This window comes from Prunus dulcis, chromosome 1 (genome assembly GCF_902201215.1).
Source record: "Prunus dulcis chromosome 1, ALMONDv2, whole genome shotgun sequence".
NCBI classification, from domain to species: Eukaryota; Viridiplantae; Streptophyta; class Magnoliopsida; order Rosales; family Rosaceae; genus Prunus; species Prunus dulcis.
This window is the reverse complement of record NC_047650.1, coordinates 19796389-19814086: the sequence shown is the minus strand read 5'-3', so window position 1 is coordinate 19814086 and position 17698 is coordinate 19796389. Positions and strand designations below refer to the sequence as shown.

Below are 17698 nucleotides of genomic sequence, written 5' to 3'. Positions count from 1 at the left end.
GCCACAAGTCTCTCATGCCAAGCTAGAAAATTTATCTATAAGCATCAAGAAATCATCTGTAAGTTGCTGTTGTTTTAGTTGGTGAAGGTAACCAGAATGCTTCCTAAGGCTCTATTGCCCTTTCGAAGCGCTTTTGGGGATTGATTTTCAAACTCAGACAAAGGGGACAATTTCATCAATCTGCCCTTTACGGCAGCCCAGCCGGAAGAAAAAAGCCCCTACAGATAGACGTCGTACAAATGCTCTACCACCAATTCAAGATATGGCACTTGAAACTCATTAGCGGATGTTGCCTAGTTGGTTTTATCCAGGGAGGACTAGTACATACCTAGTCAATTTGGTCTCAGAAGATGCTGACCATACTTATGAAGCACAACCCGGCAATAGCTCCATTGTTTGTTTTGATGATGCATATGCTCACACTTACAACATAAGTAATGGGCCACACAACAAACCTCATTCAATTTTGAATAAGAATCGATCTATTATTGTGGAAATTTTAAGTAGCTTGGACGACAAGGTTTAGACAAAATTAAGTCACTTTCTCGTACTCTTGACCATGCAGCTCTATGTTTCTTATTGTTTCATGCTTATGAAAGATGTATTTTTATTTATTGTTCAATTTCATGCTTATGGAAGTTATATTTTCCTTGATGTAGCATTTTGTTCATGTACAATATTGTACATTAATGTAACTTTTATTGAGTTTGATATTACGGTTGTTTCATTTCTCTTTCAATTGTGTAGCAAAATTTATAGGTTAATTAGTATAAAATTTACCCGTGCCATATCATGCTGTTAGTAACATGAAAACTGAAATTTCATATAATTTATTTCGTAGTTGAAAATAATTTAATTCATGTTATTCACTTTTATATGAGAATAATTGAGCACAAAAATTAAACCCAAAATGAAAAAACATAGCTAAAAGATGCATTAAGCTTTTTGTGTATCTGACAAAAAGAAAAAGAAAAAGTTTTTTGTGTGACTGAAAGGGCGCACAATTCCTCATTTTCATGCCTTTTGTGGATTTAGTTTTCGTGAAGTAGTTTTTGCAAAAACATGTTTTGACAGGACCCGATCCCAATTCCACTTTGGAATTCGAGCCGAATCCTGTGCGTGTTCGACACCTGGCGAATGTCGGGCACAAATGACCTTTTTACCCTTCCTGTTACAACTACGATTAAAACTTTCCTTAGACTCCTGCCGAACCCCTGTAATTTGTCCAAACCCAAAAATTTCCACCTGTTAAACAAGCAAATAAACTTCACACCAACTACCAGAATAGTTAACAACGCAACCAATAGTTCGGGTTTCCCACTAGAACTAGATATCAGAGCAGTTACTAATAATTTACAAGACTTTAAGTAATTTACAACAATAATCCTACATTTGATGGGTGGCGCGGGAGCTAGGAGTGGCCCGTGGTGGATTCCTGTGCACTTCTACTGCCTGGGGGCGAAAAACAATTTGAAAGTGTGAGTGGACAAAAATAACGTTCTTGAAACAATTTATAAACATAATAACCCCCGTTATAAAAAAAATAACTAGGTAAGTAAATCTAAAATTCGACTGTATTCAAAGACAAGGCATTTATATAAAACATAGATATGTCTACGTATCTATGCAGATATAGCATATGCACGAATATCGAGAAAACTGGTATAAAATGACTGAAAGCAATAATTACATAAAAACACTGAAACTCTTTTAAAACTACCACCTAGGTGTATCCCTGTAAATCCGTCAACTCCCCTGGCAGGTCTCGGCAACACACAGTCTATCCGAGCCGCAAACTAGCAGGATTCAGAGGACTATAGTCAGCCTGATCCGCTGGCAGGTCTCGATGACACAAAGTCGACTCGAGCCGCTCTGGCAGGATTCAGGGGACCATAGTCAGCCTGATCCGCAATCCTGGCAGGTCTTGGGGACACAAAATCAGCCGAGCCGCAAATCCTGGCAGGTCTCGGGACACCAAGTCTGCCGAGCCGCAAATCCTGGCACTCACGGTCCGAGCGTCCCCGAAACTCGGGAGGCAACATCAAGTGCACTGACGAAACTGCAAATAGACTGGATGTCCGTAGACATCGGACATCGGTCCAACTGAGGGTAATCACCGAAATCGGGTACATGGTGGTCTTAAAATAACTACTTTAAAAACATCTGATAATTATCCGTAATTTGATAAATCTGAGCTAAGCTGCTATTTCTGTAATATAAATCTCAAAGTCTGCTGTTTATCACTTTTTAGCATGTTTAACTAAGCAGCGTAGAAATAAAGATATTTTACGATACAATTCATGCTCGGAAAACATGCAATAATACTTATTCAAGATCAAATATGAAATTTAATTATAAAAATCGTTTAGAAAAGAAAAGTCCACTCACTGCTGGTCCGAGCTAGCTGGACCTTTTGAAGGTCCCTCCTGTGGCTCAGTCTGGCCTCTGGTGCCTGATTAACCATGAAGATTAAATTAATAAAACTGCTCAATAAAAGAATTAAATTAAACACCCTGACCCCCGGCTCCTAGAAATGCGTGCACTCATTTTCAAGTCACTCCTATGCCCACTTTAGCTTTCAGACAATTAGAACGGCCTTAAAAGACCCGAAGCTTTACTAAGCGATAAACTGCCAGACCGGCCGATCTGGAACCCCGTGGGGTCCACGATCTCCGATGGCCAATCTGGGATTCTCTAGAGGTTCCTCACAGAGAAAGACCCACATCCTGCGAGTTTGGCCCGAATTGGACGGTCGGATTAGCCAAAATCGCGTTATCGCTTAAAATCCAAACCCTAGCCCCAGGGTTCGCGATTTCGGAGTATCCGGGACTCCGATTCGCAATCCGTTGAATCCTACACGATCCTGAAACCACGTAGAACGACATATCAGAAATTGAGTGCGATCCAACAGCTCGACGACACTGTACCCGGGGATCGCATATTATGAAAAATCCGTTCGGGCCTCAAACGGACTCCGAATTGAGATCCGCAAAATCCTACGCGCTCGTGACAACACGAGGATAGAAAAAATACACAGAGTCACTTCACTACCCTCACCCACGTGCCACCACACGCGCCGGCAGTTTGGGTGTCCAAAGCAATAACGGCTCGCCAGAAAGATTCAAAACCGAGACTCCAAACTCCTATCCTAGGTAAAACACCCAATTTGGAGCCACTTTTGTTCTTGGAAATACCCCAAAACGTGACCGAAAACGGCCGATCACAGAGGTCGAAGTTCGGCCGATTTTCAATTCGAAAATCGAGTGTTCTACAGCTAAAATCGATCAAAACCCATCCAAACATCAGCTAGAGCACGAAAAATAGGTGAGAATCCATACCTTACTCGAACAATTTGGTTGAGAAACGAAGGAGAACGGAAGGCTTGAAAATCGGGTGAAAATCGGTCGGTTTGCGCTTGATTCCGGTGAGCTCCGGTCGGTGCAGGGGCTGAGACCGGTCGGGAAAGGACGGCGGCGGCGAGACGAAGCCGACGGAACCGGTGCCGAAGGTCGCCGTGGCCTGTGGTGGCGGCAAGTTCGATCAGAAGGAGGAGGGGCGCACGGCTGGCGCGACGGGAGGAGAGAGAGGGAAGAGAGAGAAAACTGAGGGGAGGAGAGAGAAGGAAGGGATAAAAATCTGACTTTTTTTCAAATTACCGTTTTACCCTTCGCGGTATTTTGACCGTATTTTCTTCGTTACAACTCCGATTCGAGTATATTCCGTGTCTACGGACTAGTTTCGTCGTGCTCTGCGCAACGGCGTAAGCGGAATTGCCAAATTCCTTCTCGATCAAAAAGTCAACTTTTTTCTTATTAAATAATGCGATAGCAAAATCGTCTTTCTCCTAGAATAAATTAATACTAATTTTAGGATATTTTGTTTTGGGTTATTACATGTTTGACCAAAAAAAAATTTTGTCCAAATAAGTTTGAAAAAAAATCAATCTCTCAAGTAACTTTATGGCACGGTGATAACGATTTGTGTTCAATATTTTTTTTTTTTTATCAAATAAAACAATGTGAGTTTAACGATTATCAAATATTACCATGCCATAATAACCTTTGGTGTTTTTTTTTTTGTTAAAAAAAAATCAATCGTTATCACGGTGATAAAATATCTGATAACATGATACCCCTTGGTGTTTTCTTTTCTCTGGCTTTTAAGGTTGTTCTCCTCCTCTCCACCAAAACAACGAAGCAAGGTAGCCCTTCCTCTTGCCCATCCTTTGGGAAATAACAGGAACAGTTTTGTATACACTTTTTATGTTCACAACAACTGCTACTTGGTTCTATCTTTCTAATTTCAGTTTGTCATCCAATATCAAGGTAAGTTCTTCCAGTATGAAATACAATTTTCTTCTTCTTCCAAATGTTATTGAAACAATTGAGTTTAAATATTTCGAGGTATTACGTATTCATGAACTTGTATCAAATTGACAGGACCCACCCCGGAATTTCCCGGAAACCAGAGCGGACCCAATCTTTATTTTGACATTACCCCAATGCCGGGCCTACTTACTAAAAACTGAGACTCTTTACCAAAATTTTTGGCAGAGTCTCCCCTGTAAATTGAGCAAACCCAACAAAAATTTCAACCTGTAACATACATAAAAAAAAAATAATCCCAACCAGTAACATGTTTTCATCATACAACAAAACATACTATATGGCCTCCGGCCTCACAAGTAAAATCTACCATGGGCAATAATAGAGCATCTACTGAATTTAGTTTACAAGAACAGTTGAGTAAAAGGAAATTACTCGAAGCCTAATCTACTGATGTAAATGATTCGGTCTTCGAACACTGCTTGCAACCTTCCTGGAGCGACTACTGGCTGGGGGGCGCAAAACAGAAAACATGTGAGTGGACAAAAACAAGATTTTCATTTAAAACAACATAGTAACCCCCACCGAGTAAAAGTAATGCCCAAGACATGCAGGTTCACAATTCATAATTAAATATTCAAAAAAAAATTTCGTTTAAAATTCTTTAAAACCACAAATCACTCCATCCATAAACCTCATGCCCACAATTTTGCTACTACTGCGAACCCACTGTATAGACTCTAATTTCTTCATTCTCACAATTATATATATATATATATAACTATACAATATACTCATCACACTACCCAGGTACCGGGGAAACAATCCAACCGGGGGATCATTTGACTAGTCCACAGGATTTTCAGGTGCTATCCTGTGTCTAGGGATGAGCGGCCCAACCAGGGGACGAAACTCCATAGCTCACACATCGAAACATCCAACGCCATGTGTAGCTCCAATACTAAGTCCTACGCGCGCAGACTGATAATAACCTATTCTTCCCACACGCCGGAACATCCAACGCCGCGTATGGAAAGTGTCTCACACGCCGGAACATCCAACGCCACGTGTGGGAAGCCTAATAACTGGGGAAGGTACTTACATAGTGTAATCATACAACTTCTCTCAACAACCCCTCATACTCAAGTTCTTCCACAAACTCACCTCAACAACCCAAGAACCCCACCTAAAAACAATATATAGATAGAACTTCCCCAAAATCCATACAAACATACTCTCCATACTCAAATATGTCAAACCCACAATATATTGCCAAAGCGCTATACAACCATCAAATTCAACACATGAATATAATATATTCAATATACCATTTAAAACATTATGCATAAATCTTTCATCAATAAAACCATGCGTATGATCCAAAACAAAGTCCACTCACAAGTATTCCCACGCTACCTGACCACGAGAGGGTCCTGCCTACTGAGTACGTATAGTCGGAGCACCTATTTCGAGATACGAACCCTTAATTAATATAAAATTACTTCGAAACGGAAATCACAAATTAATTACTTAAATCTCCAAGTTCCCAGTATGTGTACGTTGAACGAGGTATCCTAAGGTCCGGTTACAGGTTTAGGAATCACTCACGATTGGACGGTTATCGCTAATCACCAAACTTTGAATTATGGAATCGGAACATCCGGGGCTCCGATTCACAATATGTGGACTCCTACACGTTTCTAAGAGTGCCTAGAACAACATATTTTAATTGGGAAACGATCCAACGGTCGGAACCTATCGAATCAGGATAACGCACAATATGCGAAAATCCGTTCGATAGTCAAATGACGTCCGAATTGAGATCAGCGAAATCCTATGCACTCGTGACAACCTGAGGATCTCATCGGGACAAAGTTCAACTTCACCACCGTTGCCCAAGCGCCGCCACACGCCCCAGCAGCGCCTGGGTGTGTAGAGTAAATTCCGGTGACGGAAAAACTCCACACCCGAGCTCATCCTTCCTACCCTAGCTTCTACTCGAGATCAGGATCACATCATTCAACTACGGGGAGGTCCAATTCGGACGGCAACTGGCTGGAATTTTACTTTGAAATTCGGCCAAAAACCTAGGTTTTCTAATCAATTCCTAGACAACAAATTGATCCAAACCTATGCAATAGTCAGCTAGAACTCAGAAAATGTATGAGAAACCTCACCTGATTCACCGGGTTTGGGCGGCGGAGACGGCAGCTAGACGATGAGAAATCTCCGGTTTGAACCAGTCGATCCGTCAGCGATTCTCGAGTTTTTTGGCAGGAAAAACTGGCGGGGAGGAGTTTGAATCTCCTAATCAAACTTTGGAATCACCAAGTGCCCGATCATCAACCCAAGAAAGAAGATATGCTTCACCAAGCCCAAATCCATGTGAAGCTAAAACATCTTAGCTTTATGATCACACAACCTTGAAATGGAAGAGCTTAAATGAAATCTTTGCACAATGCAAAGTGGGTATCGTGGAACCTAAAAACTTTGCTGAAGCTACTCGAGATGAGGCATGGAATCATGCTATGAAAAAAGAGATCACAATGATCGAAAAGAATTCTACATGGGAGATGGTTGAAAGACCTGGTAACAAACCGGTTATAGGTGTGAGATGGATCTTCAAGACAAAGCTGAATCTTGATGGTTCTATCCAAAAGCACAAGGCAAGGCTTGTAGCTAAGGGATACACACAGAAGCCGAGAGTAGATTTCAACGAAACCTTTGCTCCAGTGGTAGCTCAAAGAAATTGGAAACTTTTCCAATTAGATGTAAAATCAACATTTCTAAATGAAGTGTTGAAGGAGGAAGTCTACATCGAGCAACCTGAAGAATTTGAAGTTAAGGGAGCAGAAGAAAAAGTTTATAAGTTAAAGAAAGCTCTCTATGGCTTGAAGTAGGGACCAAGGGCCTGTTATGGTGAAATTGATACTTATCTACTCAAGTGTGGAATTCAGAGAAGCTTAAGTGAAGCTACACTATATGTGAAGACCAAAGAAAGTATTGGTACAATCATTGTGTCAATATATGTGGATGACATTGTGTACACTGGAAGCAGCAGTGAGATGCTAGAAGAGTTCAATGAGGATATGATGAACAAGTATGAGATGATTGATCTTGGCTTGTTGCATCACTTTCTTGGAATGAGAGTGATCTTGAAAGAAGGGAGAATCTTTATTCATCAATAGAAATATGCCAAGACTTTGCTTGACAGATTTGGTTTGAAGGACTACAAACTAGTGAGCACATCACTGGTTCCAACTAAGAAACTTAAAAGAGAAGATGAATGTGAACTTGTAGATGAGGAGACCTATAGGAAACTAGTTGGGAGTTTATTGTATCTAACAGCAACTAGGCCTGACATCATGTATTCAGCTAGTTTGCTTGCCCGCTTTATGCATGGTCCCTCAAAGAAGCATTTTGGCGTTGCAAGAAGAGTATTGAGGTATGTAAAAGGAACTCTGGATTTTGGCATTGAATATGTGTTTGGAAAATCTGCTATCTTAATTGGATTTTGCGATAGTGATTAGAGTGGTTCAGAGGAGGATATGAAAAGCACATCTAAGCATGCTTTTTCATTTGGCAGTGGTGTATTTTCTTGGGCCTCAGTGAAACAAAGCAGTTACTTTGTCAACTACAGAGGCTGAATATGTAAGTGCTAAGATTTGTGCTGGGTGATTTTGGAGAGGAGCAACTAGAAGCTACGCCAATTATGTGTGACAATACTTTTGCTATAGCTATGTCTAAGAATCTAGTGTTCCATCAAAGATCAATGCACATAGGAAGAAAGTTCCATTTCATCAGAGATGCAATTCAAGAAGGAGTGGTAGATCTAATGCAGAGGTCAAGATCAAGTTGCAGATATCTTCACGAAGGCATTGCCAAGGGAAAGGTTTTGCTTCTTAGAGAGTTACTAGGTGTGAAATCAGTAAACCATTTAGAAGGGAGTGTTGATGTAAGCATAAACTTGTAATTTCAAGTAAAATAAATAATCAGTCAATCAAACAAAAAAATATATAATTAAAAAAATGCCCAAGCAAACTCTCTGTTCTTAAAATCTATTCTTAATCTTCAACCCAGCAATCAATTCCTAATCGAGTCAATCGTCACAAAACCCAAGCCCCTCCTCCTCCGAGAAACCAACCGCAACACCACCAACAAGTTCACATCACCACCGAAGGCAAAAGTGGTTCAGTAGAAGTGCTTATGGGCTCCCATTTGGATTCCGATTCTGAACCTAACGAGAAGTCTATTTCGCTCCAAGACATTCAGGGCTATAATGAGGTTATTTTGGAGAAGGAGCCTTGTCTCTTCTCTGCCGATTGGATTATGAAGGGAGGAAGCTTGTAGAATTCTTGAATTATTGGAACACCCATCTTGTAACAAAGGAGCGAAAGAGACGGAGGGAGAAAGGAAGAGAGAGAGAGAGAGAGAGAGAGAGAGAGAGAAACAAAGAGAAAGAGAAAGATAAGGATTTAGGATTGAGATTAGAATTCCTCATATGTGATGTAGCCATGTATTTATGGTGCTCTTTGTCAACTATGTAGCCACCACCACACACAGGACAAGCCACCCAGTTCTTTCGTACCGTAGAGAAAATTCCTACCACTTAGGCTATTGTCGAATATTTTTCAACATCCAATCGAACTAACTTAGGCATCGGATGGCCTTTGGCCAACACTCCCCAAGTGTGGTCTATTTACCCCGGTCTCTTTCTCAGGATCGAGGGAGAAGAAAGAAAAGGAAGTTCAAGGGTCAAAGAATCTACGTATGTAGGGGCATTTTTCTTCTGGCAACTACAAATGGGCTGGGCTGCCATAATGAGCAAACTGAAGAAAATATCCCCTGTGTCTGAGTTCAAAGATCAGACCCCAAAATGGTTCGAAAGGATAGTAAAGCCTTAGGAAACACCTTGGTTACCTTCACCAACAAAAAATAATCGCTGCTTACAGATGAATTCTTAGTGCTTACAGGTAGAATCTTAGCTTGGCATGAGAGGCTTGTGGCATGGAAGCAAAATTGTCATGAGTTTAGCCTTAAAGGAAAAGAGCTGTGAGTTTCCATGAAAAATAGGGGTTCTAAGGAAGAGAAGGAAAGGATTATCAGAGGTTTTGCTGAGAGGACGAAAAAGAGAGAAAATGGTGGCTTGAGTGTTTTTCTGGCAGCTTGACAGAGACTCTGTCAAGTGTTAGAATAGCTTGCCAAGAGGGAAAACTAATGGAAAAGAATGGGTTGAGCACGAAATTGCTGAGTTTTGGGAGTAAGAAAGGAAGCTTGCTCTCTTATGTGGTTGATGCTTGTTGGGTAGAAGAGGCCCTATTTATAGCCGCTGGAAGCCATTCTTTTTCCAAGAAACCCTAATGGCTTCTATCCCATTTTGCCAAGTCTTTCCCTTCCTTTCTCCCATCATCCCTTCAATCATCATATTTTGGTGAAATCTACTATGCTCCTTTGCACAAAATCAGGGATTTTGGGAGCTCAAGGTCCCTTTCCTGCAGCTGCCCTAGTGAAGAATTCCTATTGTCAGCCATCCCATTTCCTCTCTTTCCTTCCCTATTTCATGGTCAGATATGATGAAGGAAAGAAATTGGTATACATGCTGGTTCGAAGGGTGGCTCCCTGCGTGCTAATATCTTTTGGTCCCTTGGATGTTTTGCTTGAAAACTTGATCCTTCCCTCCCAGCAGCTCTACATACATGGCCTTTCAATCTTCACCCGTGGCTTTGTTTTCTATCCAAATGTTAGGGTTTTGCTGCCTCTTTGTCCTAATTGTATGGGCCTTCTAAGACAAAATGTTAATCTATCAAATAAATGGGTTAACTTTATCAAGTGTTGGGCTATTTTGGTTGGGCTATTTTTGTTTGGAGTGATGGGCTATTCTTTTCTCTCTTGTGCTCACCCACGTGTTTAGGCCTATGAAATGGGCTTGAGTCCCGAGGCTCCCAAGCAACCCGGGACTTCCATTTCTCGGCCCATCAATGGGCCTCATGACAATTTATTACCATCTATAACACAACCCACTCAAGCAAGCCCCGGGTATTTGAGTGGCTTGGGGCCCACTTAAGCTTGTGTCATGATTGGGTGTAGAATAATAATTCCTTGTTTGGCCTGGCATGTCGGTTGGCGTGCTTCAATTTTATTGTCTTTGAAGGGGGACACGGTGCTTAGTTTAGCATGGGCTTGTATTTTATAATATTATTTTAGTCCTTGGCATGACAAATTATTTATCTAGCATGGCACGTGGACTATGACTTGTATATGACGAGCCTTCGTGTACTCTGATATGTGACTTTTCTTAATACAGTATCGTATTGGACCGAAAACTTATTTGGGCCCAACCATGGACTTTTTTGGGCCTTAACAACGTGCGAATATTCCCCGTGTGGAATTTAGCTCAAACATTTTGGTGCTTTCATTGAGAGCACAAGTTATACTCAACGCGTGCTCCTGAATCAAAGGAATCTGTTTCCTTCTATTCATCAGTCAACCAGAGCCTTCCAAACAACTATGGTTGGAAGCATGCGCACTCAAAGCAAGGTTGTCGCGACGATGCAATCCGCAACGAGCCATACCATACTTCTCGAGGTCCCATGATCGAGATCGTGGCCTTCGCATCCTTGTCGCCACATGGCCGTGCGGCCAGATCCGAGGCTAATCACCACGACGAAGCTGCAGTACACGATGCAGCCACCACTCGTGGCCATCTTGGCGCCGCCTCCAATTACAACCCGATCTTAGAACAACTCCATATGTTCCCTCCTTTGCCACTGCGCTTGATGATTGCTCCCTACACCTCCAACGAAACCTTAGCCCGCGTGCAACTGGGCTCCACCCAATTCTCTCATCTAGATCCAAGCAATCAAGTGGACCAACTCACTCAAATAGTAGACGACCAAAACAACTTGATTGGATAGCTTATTAGGCAGATCAATTTGGTCCAAGACCTTAGCCCTGGATCCCATGGTAAAGAGAAAAGGATGGAATAGCGCATGCAGGCAGTTCAAGAGGTCCCAAGCAAGTCAAGCCAGAGCAAGTAGGCAACGAGAAGGACTAGAGCGTGCTGCTCAGCAAGTTGGTATGTCACATGCATCAGCGAGCCTTGCTCAAAGTAGATCGAGGCATTCATGAGAGATTAGGCTCCTGAGGAGATCAGCAACGCTCACATGCTCGGTCCGGAAGAGTCAACTCATGGCGACAAGCCACAAAGGATCCCTCGCAAGCTCAGTCCACTAACACGCTGCACAGACAGGACAGCCGAGGAGATCTGCTCAGTAGAGACAACGAGATTAGATCTGTGAACAAACTAAATTGCTCAAATCCTTCTAATCAACTTCAAGATCATGGGCAAGCAATGTCCTTTCTTGTTAAATAGAATCACGACCACAAATACACAATGAATCAATATTGTTTTTTTAGAAAATTTAAAATTGCATTCATAATTCAGCCAAAAAAGTCAATAGCTGGCCACAAAAGACTAGTACTATGTTAAATGCTAAGTAAGAAAATTAGCACCACTGCTATATTTAAGCCTAAACTTCTTTTTTTCCACAACTTCATCCTACACATCCTATCAAAAAATATATTTAAAAATAAAAAATAAAAACATTTTCTCCTACACGTGGAAAGCAAAGGAGCAATGGAAAGTGTCATACGAAGCGAGTGTAGTTAGCGCTCCTCGTTGTACATGAATACTGCTATTTTAAGATAGGCTATTTTTACGACTGAAACCTGTGATCACCAAATGGCTTATGGGGAAGTCATTACCTCGCGCGAAATATATGGCTTTCCCTAGGCTAGCTTAGGTACGTTGACAGGAAACGAGGGGCCGGAGACAGTTTCGTCAGCTCTAACAAATTAAGGGTCATTCATTCTATTGACAACACAAATATTTGAAGCTAGACAAGTGTTGGAGCTAATTACCAAGTTAGTCAACTACACCCCATGACAAAAGCTTGTCACTAATTAGTTACAGTCATTTTAATTTTGATTTATCTCGAAAAGAAAGAGAAAAAGAAACATATCCTAAGAAATGGGAGCCTACAAAAACGTACATACACAGACTACACGCGTAACTAGTCAGAGTTTTATGTACGTCTTTGCATATAAAACTCACTGCAACATGTAAAAGATAGTCATCTTAGAGCCTTTTCTTTTCTTTTCTTTTCTGATTTACACGATCATCTTAGAGTTGATCGGAAGAAGAAAAACAAGAGAACTTAAAGAGAAAAGAAAAACAAGAAATGGGAGAGAAAGCGGAGACCGGCGATAAGATGCGTCGGACGGACTCACTCAATTTGGAGGCTGGAAAAGTTTCCACGGCTCATGATCATGGCTCAAAGGTCTTCATTCCAACTATATATCACCTTTTTTTTTTTTTCTTTTGATAGAGACTTGAAATTAATTCATAGTACGCTTGTGCTTAATTTATCCACCTTTTTTTCTTTCTTTCTCTTTTTTGTTTTTCAGTTAAGTTGGAAGAGAACAATGAGTTTAGCAATTCAAAGCGTAGGAGTGGTGTATGGGGATATTGGGACGTCTCCACTCTACGTCTTCTCAAGCACCTTCCCCAAGGGTATTAACCACAAGGATGACATTCTGGGGGTGCTCTCTCTCATCATCTATACCATATTGCTCGTACCCCTGGTTAAGTACGTACTCGTAGTCTTGTGGGCTAATGATAATGGTGAAGGTGTGTAAGATTTTTCAATTAAGTTAATTCAATTATTTCCTCCATCCTTTTAGGCAATTATTCATGCGTTGTGTGTTTCAATGATCGAAATCGTCTATTAACTTTCTTAAGAAAATTATGATTATTAAGTACTCTGATGACGAACTAATTACTAAGTATATTAATTTGTAGGGGGAACATTTGCATTGTATTCGTTGATATGCCGGTATGCGAAGGTGAGCTTAATTCCAAATACCCAGCCAGAAGACAGAGAGCTATCCAACTACAAACTTGAATTACCATCCAACGAGTTGAAAAGGGCCCAAGCGATCAAGAAGAAGCTTGAGCGTACTAAATCTGCCAAATATGCCCTCTTCGTTATCACCATTATGGGAACTTCCATGGTGATTGGAGATGGGATTCTTACTCCATGCATTTCAGGTAAATAATTAGTAAGTAGGTAATTAATAATCTAATTTCTTGCAGGATTTAACAAAAGTGTGTTCTTTTTGCTGCATGCAGTCCTTTCTGCAGTGAGCGGGATCAAGTCATTAGGCACAGGTACATATATTTATATATGCATGTTTTAATTTGTCACATACACCACACTTAAGTTAATTATTTCTCAATTAAAGAGATAAGATCATCTTAATTACTTGGTTTACTTAACTTTTGTTTATTAATCTCAGATGCTGTTGTGGGGATTTCCGTGGTAATCTTGGTGCTTCTGTTCGCTGTTCAACAATTTGGGACTGATAAAGTGGGATTCACCTTTGGTCCTATCATCTTGTTGTGGTTCGTCTTCATCAGTTGCATTGGTCTGTACAACTTAATCACATATGACGTGACGGTGTTACGTGCTTTCAATCCGGCCTACATCTATCATTACTTCCATAGAAATGGAAAAGAAGCATGGATTTCCCTTGGGGGAGTAGTTCTTTGCATTACTGGTAACTAATTAACTCTTTAATTATGTAATTAACGTGTTATCCGGTTGCGTTAATTAACTAGTGACATAAATTAACCAGGGACCGAGGCCATGTTTGCTGATCTGGGTCACTTCAGTGTTCGAGCAATCCAAGTAAGTAAATTGTAAATTCATTATGCTGGCATGCATTAATTTATGTTCTTCAAACTTTACTCTTTTGTTTTGTGCATTAATTCGTTCAATTTTTTAACCAGCCATACTCGATCTTTCAAGAACTAGAACTAAAACGTACGCATTTATATGCTAGTCCTAATCAACAGTTAACACCACAATTAACGTCTTCACGCAGATCAGTTTCACTTGCTTCACATTTCCCACAATACTCTTTGCATACTTTGGGCAAGCAGCATATCTCACCAAGTACCCAGAGAAGGTGACGGACACTTTTTACGCGTCAATACCAAGTGAGTTCTCATGACTTCTCTATATGATATGATCAACACTATTTTTAATGATCACCTCTCTAGCTAATATAGATGAAATCCACATACATTAGTTAGGAAGAAAGTGAACAAGGTGATTAGTAAATGCAGAACAAATAACTTTATCTTGAGATGAAGTAGTTGAAAACTAATTAATTAGTACTTAAGTATCGATCTTCAACGGTACGTATGCATGCATGCAGGCCCTATGTACTGGCCAACGTTTGTGGTGGCTGTATTTGCCGCCATTATTGCCAGCCAAGCTTTGATAACTGGGACGTTCTCAATCATCTCCCAGTCCCTAAGCATGGGTTGTTTCCCTCGAGTCAAGATTGTTCACACCTCAGCTAAAAACGAGGGCCAGGTCTACATCCCCGAGATCAACTACATCCTCATGATTTTCTGCGTCATCATCACTGCGGCCTTCAAGACCACAGAAAAAATTGGCAACGCTTATGGAATTGCGGTGGTCAGTGTGATGGTGATCACAACCTGCATGCTAACCCTAATCATGTTGGTCATATGGAAGATAAGCATAATCTTGATTGCTATCTTCTTTATCATCTTCATTGCGATCGAAGGGGTTTATTTATCTGCGGTCTTATTCAAATTCAGTGAAGGTGGCTACCTTCCTCTGTGCTTTGCCGCTGTGCTCATGATGATTATGGCGATTTGGCATTACGTGCACAAACAATGCTACACTTACGAGGCCAACAACAAGGTGTCTAGCGAGTACATGAAGCAGTTGTCCTCTAACCCTAACATAAACCGGGTGCCAGGAATTGGGCTTTTGTACTCGGAGCTGGTTCAAGGAATTCCTCCCATATTTTCTCACTTTGTTTCCAACATACCTTCCGTCCACTCCGTTGTGGTTGTCGTGACGATCAAGCCCCTTCCGGTGAGCAAAGTGTTGCTGGAGGAGAGGTTTCTTTTCCGGCAACTGGAGCCAAAAGATTACAGAATGTTCCGTTGCGTGGCGCGGTACGGCTACAACGACAGGGTTGAGGAGCCTGCGGAGTTCGAGAGACAGTTGGTTGAGAATTTGAAAGAGTTTATTTGCCACCAACACTTGATGCCCTCTGAAGATCAAGGTGTAAGCGGTCGTCAGAAAGCCGAAGAGGAAACTCAGTTTGTGCAAGAGGCAATGGAAAAAAGTGTTGTTTATCTGCTGGGAGAGACTCAGGTGGTGGCAGAAGAGAAATCTTCCTGGTTCAAGAAGATTATTGTCAACTATATCTACGATTTCCTGAGGAAAAACTTTAGGCAGTCTGAGAGTGTGATGGCGATCCCAAGGACCAGGCTTGTTAGGGTTGGAATGACCTACGATATATAATGAAGGTCCTCAGGCGACTTAGTATACTTAGAACTAAGCTCCATATTTTACTTTTCGCCCCAATAAAATTAAGCATTTAGGGTTTTTCAACCATAGATTTTGTTTTTTTTTTTTTTAATGTAGTTGAGCTTAATAGATGCAGCCTATTCTTTCAAAAGGAATAAATGTTTCAGTTCTCTCATTTTTTGCTTCACCCATGAAATTTATTCAAATTCATATGTCAAGTTCTCCAGTATTTGCTTGCAGTAGCATTTTATTTACTTTTATTTTGTTGTTTTATTGACTACAACTACTAGATTTTTCCTTTTTGAAACCGAATTTATTGTGACGTGCTCTTTCTGAAGGCCCTTAGGGCACAAATAAATTACTAGGCACTTCGCAAGGGGCTTCTAGCTTAAGTGGTTAAGAGAATTTATCAATGTACTTGAGGTCCTAGGTTCGATTCGCCCTCTTCCCCATATCTCTTTTATCAAAACAAAAACAAAAAGTTACTAGGTTCTACTTTGACATTTGGAACTAAAACGTTTGATTAATTGCACACTTCTTTGTTGAAGAATATAAAGTCTCATATCGAAAACTTGACAAAATAAATATAATACATGATGAGTGATAAAAACCCCACAACTACTGAGTTTTGTAGGTGCTTAAATTGGGGACAATATATGTACTGCTAGTAGTAAGTTGCTGACCTGTCTCACTGAAATTTGACATTATCATGAAAATTTTGTAATGTATGCCAAAAGTTTCATGCATATGAAGCAGATTACTTTGCAAAACTAACTGATGAGCTCACATTTGAGGCTAAATTTCTCATCATGATCTGATAACTAAGATTTTTATGAGTACATGGTATTGATTTATCCGTCATTTGACATTTGAAGCAGCAAAAGTTGAAGTAATAATTAAAATTAGTTCTTTATCAAACTTAAGAACATAAGTCATCATCAGGATGTGTTAGCTACATATAGTTCATATATAATTCAAAATCAAAGGGACAATCTAGTATCTAATGGTATATTAAATTAAGCAATGACATCGTTTAAATAAGTGTGAGTCGGAGCTGTTGGTTTAAAATATCAAAAAATTTATATATAATTCTGGAAGTCAACTAAATTATTGGACCCCTATGGGCAGAAAAGAATAGCTATGATTGAAATTGATGCCAAATATAATGACCATAAAATAGCATAAAATCATGAAGCAAAGTCAAATGTATTTGTTTTTATTCAAGCCTGAAGGCCAACTAATAAAATTTTGCCGCATAAAATATATATATATATATATTAAGCACTCATAAAGCTAACTAGCACGCTCGTTGCTTGCTTCCCGGCAAAGCTAACTAGCTAAGCTTGTAAACGTAAGACAGAGAGTTTTTACACCAGTTGACCCTTTGTTTTAGATTGGGCTGCTGCTATTTGAAAACCAAATTTATTTGCTCATTTCCCTTTCTTTTTTCTGCTGTGTTAATAATTATTATTTTTATTCCGCGATTGTTCTTTTATAACTTAAAAAAGAAGTGTCATGTTTATATATGTTACCATCACTTTGATACCTCACAACCAGAGTTTCAACCTTGCAGGGTGTACTCTTGTACTGGAGGTCGAGATCGAGGTCGAGGTCGAGGTCGGTTCATATTCCTCCTCTAATATTATTTGTATTAAAATTAAAATTAAAAAATTTAATAAAAATTAAAACAACATAATTGACTTGATAACAAATCACATTCTTTGGAATTTGTGGGACGCCTTTAATAAAGTATTTAATATTGGCAATTATTGCAAAACCTCGCCAGGGTGGCACCGCCCTCTCCCTATGTAAAATTACTTGTACATGTAATTAGGTCAAACAAAGCTTAAGGCGTTGTGTCCCATAAGTTTCTTCTTTCTTTTGTTTTTTAATCTTTGGACAATGTTGCCTTCCATGGTCTGAACTGAAATTTCTTTCAACTCTGGTTTTTTGTTG

At 40.2% G+C, this 17698-nt stretch overlaps 1 protein-coding gene across 1 annotated transcript; it reads left to right on the top strand.

Moving 5' to 3' along the window:
* The first annotated feature begins 12480 nt into the window (after window positions 1–12480).
* LOC117616116 (potassium transporter 5-like) lies at window positions 12481–15908 on the top strand. Its single transcript, XM_034345330.1, has 8 exons — window positions 12481–12664; window positions 12792–13014; window positions 13186–13434; window positions 13516–13554; window positions 13683–13943; window positions 14022–14074; window positions 14271–14385; window positions 14607–15908. The coding sequence occupies exons 1-8, from the start codon at window positions 12566–12568 to the stop codon at window positions 15734–15736; spliced, it is 2169 nt and encodes a 722-aa protein (XP_034201221.1). The 5' UTR covers window positions 12481–12565; the 3' UTR covers window positions 15737–15908.
* Window positions 15909–17698: the final 1790 nt, after the last annotated feature.

Coding starts and splice junctions, on each gene's coding strand:
- LOC117616116 (XM_034345330.1), top strand. CDS start 12,566: ATGGGAGAGAAAGCGGAGACCGGCGATAAGATGCGTCGGACGGACTCA. Junction 12,665..12,791: donor CTCATGATCATGGCTCAAAG/GTCTTCATTCCA, acceptor TTTGTTTTTCAG/TTAAGTTGGAAGAGAACAAT. Junction 13,435..13,515: donor TCTTACTCCATGCATTTCAG/GTAAATAATTAG, acceptor TGCTGCATGCAG/TCCTTTCTGCAGTGAGCGGG.